Here is a 10954-nt window from a genome sequence, read left to right on the forward strand (position 1 = left end):
TAGGACAATGAAATGGACTGCCTAACGAGGTTGTCGATGCTCCTTCACTGGAGGTTTTCAAAAGAAAGCTGGATAGCCATCTGTCTTGGATAGTTTAGGCACAACAAATTCTGCAGTCTTGGCAGGGAGTTAGACTAAATGAGCCTTGTGGTCCCTTCGAACCCTATGATTCTATAATGAAAAGGAAAGAGGGACTTATGTGAAATTGACCAGTTGTAGTATTGCCAACCCCAGGAATTCAAAAATCATAAATCAGGCCCCAAAATTATGTGACGAGCTTAAAAATCATGAGGGTTGTTTTTTTTAATAATAGATTTGGAGTTCTTTTTCTTTGTCTCCTGGTTTTTAGAGCAGGGGTCGGCAACCTTTCAGAAGTGGTGTGCCGAGTCTTCATTTATTCAGTCTAATTTAAGGTTTCGCGTGCCAGTAATACACTTTAATGTTTTTAGAAGGTCTCTTTCTATAAGTCTATAATATAGAACTAAACTGTTGTTGAATGTAAAGTAAATAAGGTTTTTAAAATGTTTAAGAAGCTTCATTTAAAATTAAATTAAAATGCAGAGCCCCCCAGACTGGTGGCCAGGACCCGGACAGTGTGAGTGCCACTGAAAATCAGCTCGTGCCATAGATTGCCTATCCCTGCTTTAGAGTTTATACTTCGAAGTTTCTCTGTAACCATGATAGCTAAAGACTTACTTTGTTTTTAATGAAAGCTGATATTCTCCTGTAATCACATGATTCCAGGATATGGAGCTTTAAGAAAATCAACCACTACTATGAGACTCACAATAAAATCAGAAGAGTTGGCAACACTGCAATTTGTTAAACCATGGGAGCATCTTCAGGCTGCAAGGGCCAAATTTGCAGATGGCCTAAATATGTAATTTGTAGGCTCCACTACCATGATTCTTTTTAACTGAATAAATAAGTCAATATAGTTTTGACAAGTCTTATATGATGCAAAAAGAAATTCCCATTTGCAAGCAAATGTTTTAGCACAAATGTAACCAGTAATCTACAACCACAGAAACTGACAGAATCATCATGTTATTTTATTTGTTCTTCAAATCTGAATCTTGATTTGTGAACTTTGACCCTGTCTACTTGTTTTCTCAATTTGAGTTCTTACCTTCACTGTATTTGTCTGCTCTGTAATGTTGTTTGTGTTTTAAGGAATTCACAGTGTCTCCTTTTGCAATTCCATGCAGCATTTTCTATGGCACTGGACTTCCTTGGCCAAATCATGGCTTGTTAATCACCTGGTGGAGTATTGTAATTTTATAGACGGGATATTTTTACCTCTGCTTTATGTGCCCTGCTACCTGTCTTTATCGCTCCTTCCCTTGCACTTTCAAGCTTCTATGGTGACTTTGCAGCTTGGGATACAGAGACGGTTATATCTTTGCAGCTGTGAGAGCATGCATGTAATTCTCTATATCTATAAATATACGGTCTTTTCTTTTTTTAAATCATGTGCCGCTGCCTGCTGAAGAAGCTTCACTGTCGAAATATATAAAAATAAAGGCTATGCAGAAAGGGTCTGATCCTCAGTCTTTACTCACATAAGTGATCTCAGTCTCACTGGGGCTACTGTCCTAAGTAAAGGCTGCTGAATCAGGCCCAAGCTCTGTATGTTGGAGGTGGCCTTTGATTTTTACTATATTTATGAACCTCCTGCCAAAATGTTTATATTTTCCACTAAAAATAACCATTGTTTGAAACTGCTTTAGACATCAGGCTCCACAGAGAGGCCAGTCGCCCCAACGGAAAGTGAACCTGTGGGCCAGAAGAGCAAGGAGAGTTCAAAAGACAAAACGTCTACAACAGAGCTGAGCAAACAGGAAACCCAAGATCAGCAAGACTCCAGAGAACAGCAAACCACAGCCACCGACTCAATCCAGAATGGAGGGGACACTGCAAAGGACTCCCCCCTCAAGAAAATGGAGAAGAGACAGTCATTTGGAGGCTTTTTTAAGGGCTTAGTACGTTAAATTAACTTTTGCTTTTAAATCGTGATTCCGCTGATTTAAATGACGACCCTGCAAGCTGCCTCCTGTGAGCAGACCCTTGCACTGGTACATGCTATTAACTTCAATGGGGTGGCACTGGAGTTCACTTACATGGAGCAGCTTGCAGGATCAGGCCCTTACGGCAGCACATTTTCAGCCAGAGGCAGGGGAAAATGGGAACACAGCTGCCAATCAACATTAGAGCAGGTGGAAAATATCTTGGGAACACGTGCGTGGATTTTTCTTTGCCACTTTATTTTGTGGCATTTCACACCCCTGAAATTTAGATTTTTGGGGAAAATGTTGTTGACTGAACATCTGAACTCTCATGAGCTTGGGGAATGCCAACGAGTCTAGTGCTTGTTCGGGGTATACAATGGGTATGGCGCCTTCTGCTTCCCTTCTCTCACCCATCTAGTGAGCCCTTGGCGAGCAAGGTTGTTGTAGTTGTGTTGGTCCCAGGATATGAGAGAGACAAGGTGGGTGAGGTAATATCTTTTATTAAGTCCCCCCAAAGAACGATAATGTGGGTAAAACCAGACAATCACTAAGCTCTCAAATGAACTGACACAGAAAAAAATGATCAGACAGAAATACCCTATCACCTGCGGGTAAACGCTTTTTACAAAACCATCACTCTCCATATCTGACCTCTCAGTCCTCATCCTCAAAGAAAAGCTGCACCACACCTGTGCAATTTTAGTGTGGGAGCTAAAATTTATAACTTTGCTATACATTAAAAGTCATGAACAGAGACACTGATTTTATGTCTCATTACAACAATCTGCAGTCTACTAATCCTCCTTTGTCCTATGACTGCAGAGGTGTTCATTGCCCACTTCATTGTGAATAGTCTCTTGCAACATGTGTTAACTCCTTATGTTTAACAATCTGTCCCACCTTGTATTTAGCTAGGAGACTCTGATTACATTTCCCAGACCTGAAGAAGAGCTCTCTGTAGCTCAAAAACATCTCTTTCAGCAGCAGAAGTTGGCCCAATAAAAGATATTACCTCACTGACATTGTCTCTCTCATGGTGAGCAATGCAAAAGCTAGTTCACAGATAGCCACTTGCCTCTGTTAAGATGCCTTCTCTCTAAACAACCAATGTCAGGAACAGAGGAGTCAAGCATTTTCTAGTAGCTTTTCATAAAATCAATTGGCAGGAAACAACTTGTTCCGCTCTCCCTACCACAACAGAGAGACTGAGTACAACATGCTATGGGATCACTCCTGACTTCAAACCCTCATCCAAGGCTAGCCACATCTTTTTACATCCCAAATGGACATCGCCAAGAATACCCAGTGGTGGGAAGAACACAAAACGATGAGGCCACCTTATCTGTAATGAATCTGGTTGTGCGAGGTTATTTAAAACTTTTTTTCCCCCCGGCTCTGCTCATAAAGTGACTAGGAAAGAAAATAAAACAGAGCCAACCACCACTGCCCAGAAGAGGAAAAAGCAAGTAGAACAGAATTTAAATTGACACTGATTTGAAAACTAGCCCTTTTAGAACATTAGGTTATAAAGTTAAGCTGTTGTTCAGAACAATATGACTCATTTTGTGGCAGATGTTTTTCCACATCATAAGGAGTGTTTGATTTACATTCATTTCTCAGAATTGTGATCTATCCTACACCGTGCTATTTGCATTACAAAAAATTTGTATATTGGCTGGAGAAGGAGAAGGAAAGAAACTTAACTCTTTCTGCATGATCTCTTCATAATAATGAAGCCACTTACAATTTTTTTTTCCAGTTTAACATATATGTATCATTTAGAGGCCTTGAGTGAAATCCTGGCCTTCTTAAAATCTGGGATGATTTTGCCATTGAAATCAGTGGAGCCAAAATTTCACCCCAGATGTTCAGGGATGCTAAGTACTAATAATTTCCATTGATTTCCATTCATCTGCAGCCAGTGCTTAATTTGTGCTGGGGCTTGCCAGGGTTGAGCCCCAACACCTCTAGGCTTGGCAGTTCATAGCCCCAGCACCACTGTGCTTGCCGCATCAGTTATTAAAGTAAAAAATTGCTTGAGCTCCAGTACCTCTTTCATTACAAATTAAGCACTGTCTGCAGCTCCCACTGAAGTCAAGGGTAGGTCCTGTTGCTCAGCATCCTCTGGGAGAAGCAGGACCTTGTTTATACCTACTGTTTGTATCTTGTACAAACTGGTCCCAGTTATTAGACACATGCTCCTGAGTGCGTGTGTACTTTCCCAAATCTGTGTGCAAGTCCCCAATATGCACAAGTATGTAAATGTGTGTGTATGCACCACATGACTGACAAGCATACGGTGTCTGGAAAACTCGACTCATATTATGTATATTTGTAACCAATCCCACTTTGACCAACAGCAGGGTTTGAACCTGGGATCTTCTGGTGTAAAACCATGAGCTTCTATTGCTTGATCTAAACGATTTAGCTGGTAGCTGTAGTAGATTTGTTAACCTCTTATGTGAACTGAGTAGAGGGCCTTCTTACATGGGTTACAAGTTGACCAGGCAAATATTTACTACCTCTATTGTTTCTAGAGATAATGGAGAATTGCTTGGTTTGAATTCTGCAGAAATTAAATACTGTGGGCCAAATACCAATGTCTTTTCTTAGGCTATGTCTACACTACCCGCCTGAATCGGCGGGTAGAAATGGACCTCTCGGGGATCGATTTATCGCGTCCTGACGGGACGCGACAATCGATCCCCGAATCGACGCTCTTACTCCACCAGCGGAGGTGGGAGTAAGCACCGTCGACGGGAAGCCGCAGAGGTCGATTTTGCCGCCATCCCTACAGTGGGGTAAGTCGGCTGTGATACGTCGAATTCAGCTACGCTATTCGCGTAGCTGAATTTGTGTATCTTAAATCGACCCCCCCCTGTAGTGAAGATGTAGCCTTAGTCAAAATTCTCAGTGAAGTCAATGAGTGAGAAAGGGGTTCTGTATTTGTAGACAATAGTTCTTTATTTTGTATTGTGTCATTCATACAAGCTGCACCAGAAACTTTTCATACAGCTAGGCCATGTCTACACTAGCACTTGCACTAGCACCTCTCGGTGAGCTGGTTTTATTATGTTAACGGGAGAGCTCTCTCCCATTGGCATAACGTGGCTACATGAGCGCTCTTCCAATGGCACAGCTGTATTGGTACAGTTGTGCTGTTGTAAGCTTGTAAGTGTACACATGGCCTTAAATAGCTACAGCATTACAATAATTGCAAAGAGATTAGGAGGCAAACAAGAGAATATGTTTTTATATAAGAGTCAGTGAGGCAGGAGGATGTCTCAGACACAGAGCAGAGAAGGCTTTTGCACCAAGAGAGATGAGATTGTGTGCAGAGAAAGAGAGGTGGATATTGCTACAAGCAAGTAAAGTGAAGGCAGAATAGAAATAGAGATTCTCAGATATTTTTCTTTGCTACTTTGTATTTCTCATGCCTGATATGAATTTGGCCATGCAGGGCATCATTTTCTGTTGCATTAACAAAGCCCTAACATACTCTGGTATCTTTCCTTTTTCATGAGCAGAATAACTCCTTTTTATATGTATATATATAGTGGAAAGATTTTAGATTTATAGTTTATCTGGCCAGTTGGCTAGCTCTCCAACTGGGAAAGCCAATCCACTACCAGATCTTGCTGCACAGAGGAGATGGATGTTTTGACCTCTCCAATCAGGAAGAATATTCAGCATTTAAAACAGAAGTGTTCCCCAGATTGAAATATTTGACAGCATATTACCACTCCTTCATACATTTATGTCTCAACTTTTTATCCATGTCTAAGGAAGTCAATCCTCAATCCTTCCAGAGACCAACACTTTACAAAACAACAATGATAGTTCTGAGGAGACCAAACCAAAATAAGTGGCAAAGTCCACACCACAAATTGTAACAGTTAAACTCAGAGTATTAGACTATACATAAGCCAATCATAGTATCCTCCATTCAAAGTATCAGTCCAGAAATCTGGTAACAGCTTCTCTGATAAAGTGCTGAGCTCTGGACTGATAAAATGGGGATAGAAGATATTTTAGCAGATACGGAGGTTCTCTAGACCTTACTTGTCTCCATACTCCATTGTGCATTTTCATCGGCAAAGTCCACTGGATTGTCCCTTTAATTCTGGCCAGCTGTTTTAAAAAACACTCTGCCCTGAAACCATTGATTCTTCTGGAAAAGGATAGTAGATAATGTTTTCACCCCTCAGCTCACAGAGTAGTATAAAGGGAACGGAATGTGCAGGGATGCACTAGATTAGAATGTTGAGATCAGGCATCTGTTCCTAGCTACTAGTGGAACAGATTATGCTATTAGACAAAATTACAGCACCAATAGCATTGGTCTGTCAGAGAACAAGGGTCATTGACTATCTGAACTTCATTGAAAGAAGCTACACAATTCTGTGTCTGTTACATAAGCAAAAGAGGAATTCACAACGTAATAAAATGCAAAGGAATTTAGGGTAGAGTGAGAATCAGGAAAATGTACATTTACTAAAGCTCGAGATTAATGGCTGATTTTCAGAAATAGGACAACTCAAAATGAAATAAATGGAAACTGTGGGTATTCCACACATGAAAACATTCTCGGGAACTATCTGAATCGGGATCTTCGGTACAGTGTGCATGGAGGCAATGCTTTTGTTGAGTGCGCTCTGAATCAGAACTGCCGTTCTATCACTACATTCCTATCCTGCACTTAGAACAGATACAATCCAAATTAAATGTGTTCCAGGTTAGCCCTCAAAGGGGTTGCACAGGAATAACTGAGAGCAGAGTTTGGACCAATGGGAACCATGCCTACCCATATATCTGAGGGCAGATCTGGAACTTGCTTATTAAAACAGAGGTATCAACACTTTGTTTCATAGACACAAGAGCCTCGAAAATTCTAGATAATAAGAATCACAGGCCAGCATCCTTTCCAGCTTCCAGTTTTATTTAGCAAGGCACTTTGAAAATGGGCACAGCGATCAGAATGCACTATAGGTGAACATTAATAAATGATGCTATTTGGCAAGTGTGCTAAGTTAGTCAAAATGAGTTCACTTCCCGCTTGCAGTTTTTATAGGAAATGGGGCAAACAATAGTATCTTATTTCTCAAGTCAATGTAGTCATGCATTGCACAGACACAGTTGCAGTTGACAGACTTCAAGCTAATCATCTAACATTGGGAAATCTTTTAATTGATGTTCAGACTCTTTTCACTGGCTCAATTTGGAATGACTAGCTTGTTTTGTGTTGTTGATTTATAATTATGGTCAACTACCAATGTCGATGCATTTAAAAAGACAGCTTGTGCTGCCTGCAGGGCATAACCAGTTAGAAGCCATCTAGTTCTAGACACAGTGGTTCAAATTCAACTCAGTTCCAATCACTGGAGTCGCACCTGCCAGCATCTGGGGCAACATAGATTGCACAGGATAAAACAGTGCCCTCTTTGGCCAACTGATGTGGTGGTGGTGACTTTTAAGGGTGGAAGGGTGTTATGCTGCAATTTTTTAGAACAAGAAAAATAAAATGGCCAGCAGCCAACAGGTCATTACCATGGCCACGTGGATTAATGTCAAAGTATCTGCTGTTGCTTCACGAGCAAGGGGGAGGATTCCCTAACCATGCTTGTGAGACTAGTTTGGCTAGTCCTCCTTTCTCCCACTTCTCTGTGAAATTGTATGTCCCAGAGTGCCATTCTCCATGCATTATTGGTGCCACCCTGTGTGCACATCCTCTCCAGGCAATAGACCCACTGCTGAAGTTGTGAGTGATAGAGGTCTAGATTTTCCAATAATGTACTAAATACACACAATTAGACAGAATGGTAGGTATGGCTGCGTAAGCCTAGCTAACACATGGCACTGGTCTACTGCAGGAAATCTTGTTTTAAATCTGGTTCAGCTAAACGAAATTTTAAAACGGTTTAGCTGTGTAGTTTAGACATGGGTTTGGATTTAGACTGTTTAAGACGCCTGTCCTTCAGAATTATTCAACTGATTTTTGCATATTTCTATTTATTGTGCTGGTTTCAAGATGACTAAAAATGGGTCAGGACACCCCAAATCACCTAAAACTGGGTTCACAAAATGGCTTTAACTGCTTGGAAAATTTCACCTAATGTAAGACAGAGCCATGTCTGTGTTGTGACTAGACCTGTTGCAACTCAACCATGTTTCTTATAATCGGGACAGAGGAGTGTCATGAACGGTTACCGGAACAGTTGGGTTTGTAGTGTAGACAGGGCATTACAAATGCAAGATCATTATGACATTCAAATACCTATATATGTAAAGGCATTTAATGTTCCTTTAAACTGGGAGCAGAACTACTAAGCCCATTTGAAGGGCTCTAGTATGGGTGCAGTAACCAGTTTGGACAATGATATATTATTGAGAACTATTCTGGAACCACAATAACATAGCATGGTTGGTTAGTGCAGTTCTCTGAAAACAATAACCAGAGAGAATGAGCAACAACCATGTTTAGGTATAGTTGTGGCTTGCACCATTTTTCTCCTATTGTGGTGAGTGTGCGGATGTGGCTCCAGCTCTCAATAGTATTAAAAATTGATTAAAGGAGGAGAACTGAGGGGAGAAGAGAAGTAACATCAATGGAAATGTCTGTTTGCAAAGAACTAAAACATAATTGCAGATGTAATTGTTCTTCAGCATTGTTCAATTATTTTTACGTTTCTATATATTCTTCCCCAGGGGCCGAAACGGATGTCTGATGCTGAAGTGCAAACAGATCCAGTGTCTATTTTACCTGCTGGAAAATCCAAGTAATGAATATGCTTGGCTGCTGAAGAATCAGCCACTCTCTATGAGCTCCCTTGCAGTAAAGATGTCTCATTATTTTCCTTTATATGGCCGTCATCAAAAGAGGGCCATGCTGAAGGCTAAAGGCAATGTTTGTGTACATTTGAGGTGTATCATTTACAGAATTTGTTCATTAGATGTTAGTAAGTAACTGTAAAGGTCATTGAGAAACAATCTGTAATATTATAATTAAAGGGAGGTCATGTGAATGATTTTTAAGTCTATGTGGGTGAGAGGAAGTATAGGTGAGGTCAGCAAGTGGCAGTGAAAAAGATGAATAGCAGAGAAAGTGCATGTGATGAAAGGAATGCAATTTTTGTGGCAAAGCAGTGAACAAAGAATTCTCAGCTACAGAGCTTTAAAGCAGTCATGAAAAAAAATCATATTTTGATAAAATTTATATTTAAAAGTAAATACCAACCAACCAACCCTTATGTAGTTTGTCATTATGCTGTAATTAGCAAGGTCTGGCATATAATAGAATCAGTGGTTTAAGATTATGCTTCAGATTGGCCTGCATATTATTAATGTAAATTAAAAGGCTAAAATGCAAAGGCTTGAAATGATTTAAAGCACAGTTTCTTCCTTGACTTGGTGAGGTAGAATAACAAATACAAATACTTAAACTATTCATAAGCACAAGGGGGCGCTAGTATCTCCACTATACTAATTCAGAGGATGTATCTACAATCTTATGTTGTTAATGTTTTTCAGATTTAGAAAAAATAAAAACCTTAGTTGTTTTGTCAGTTACTCATCTCCATTCATATCTGTAATTAATCCTAATAAAAAGCAACCCTAAGACTGACCAGAATTCTCCCTGCTTTACTAAACTCTTGTAATAATCAGGGTTAATAAATTTTACAAATGATTTCAGATTTCTGTGGTTTATTAAACCCTTATATTAACTCAAACAGGGAACTGTGGGACTGACATTTTAATGCATAGTAGCATCTGAATGATAGATTATTAAATCATACATATAATCAATATACAAGCAAATGTGTTTCCTTTTAAAAAAATAATCATTTGAATTTTTAGTCCTTGACTGAAGAGCCTTATACAGGGACTCAGGTTGTCCCTGTTCTTTGATCATTGATATGGAACAAGGATAAATTACACATCCACACCATGCTTGGCTGTGGAATAAATATGTCATACTCCCTCAGTGCAAGAATCGATTAGAACTGAATTCAGATTTCAAACTTCAGTCCTTTCCAGATATCATCACTGTAGGTAGATGGATTCTGTAGCATCTGCAGAACTATATTCCTGATTAGTATTATGAAAGAAGAGGTGAAGAGATCTGTCTTTCTCATTAGGATCTTTTGTAGGTAGAAAATAATGCTTCAGTGGACCTCTCAAACCCATAGTCTTGCAACCGATGACCAAAACTAGCGCCAGCATCAGAAAGCTACATTGGTCTTTTAATAATTTCAGCCCTGTCTATTCTTCTCCCAACCACAATGGGCCTGATGTCATATATAGTGATATAAATCAAGAGTAATTGTAGAAAACCACTATATGCATCTTGGGCCTGATCCACAGCTTATTGGTTTTACATCTGTGTTATTCCATTGACTGCAACGAGTTAATTCTCATTTACACAGGTGTAAGTGACAGGAGAATCAGTCCTGTTATATCCAGGTTGATCAGATTTAAGTTAACGTCCCATTTTCTCACTGTTCCACTTCACATAGGAAAGTTTAATGTGGCACGAAACCAGCAATAAGCCTAATAGTTACACTGGTGCAAGACCTGTTGATCAGTATAGCTGATCACAGTATAGCTGCAGCCACAATAGAGGTTGTACCAGAATAATTATTTCAGTTACAAAAAAACAAAACAAAACAAAAGGTCACTCCCCTAAGCTGACTTGTTATAAAAAGTCTGTGTGAAGGCCAGACCTTCCTTAGAAGAGAAATTTATCTCTACAATGGAATCAGGGAAGTGACTGCCACACAGAGCAGTATGAATAATGGATTTTTTAGGTTCACTGGTATTTTTAGGGGGGAAGTATCATTTCAGGTCTTTTTGGGGGGAGAGAGGTGGCGCAAATCAAAAATGTAAAAAAAAAATTGAACATTTTTATTTCAACCAAATCTAAACATTTTATTTCCATCTCAACCTTT

The 10954-nt window shown here is 39.7% G+C and overlaps 1 protein-coding gene across 7 annotated transcripts in view; it reads left to right on the forward strand.

Moving 5' to 3' along the window:
- The window catches only part of BCAS1 (brain enriched myelin associated protein 1), a 91729-nt gene extending 82036 nt beyond the window's left edge, over nt 1-9693 (forward strand). For 6 of the 7 annotated variants that reach the window (XM_054045708.1, XM_054045711.1, XM_054045706.1 and 3 more), the window contains 2 exons: nt 1731-1982; nt 8715-9693. In XM_054045708.1, coding sequence (XP_053901683.1) covers nt 1731-1982; nt 8715-8789 — 327 coding nt within the window. In that variant the 3' untranslated portion in view covers nt 8790-9693. The remainder of the gene's footprint in view (nt 1-1730; nt 1983-8714) is intronic. The other variant, XM_054045713.1, reaches the window with a different exon arrangement.
- The last annotated feature ends 1261 nt before the right edge of the window (nt 9694-10954 follow it).

Source organism: Malaclemys terrapin, chromosome 12 (genome assembly GCF_027887155.1).
Source record: "Malaclemys terrapin pileata isolate rMalTer1 chromosome 12, rMalTer1.hap1, whole genome shotgun sequence".
Classification (NCBI taxonomy): Eukaryota; Metazoa; Chordata; order Testudines; family Emydidae; genus Malaclemys; species Malaclemys terrapin.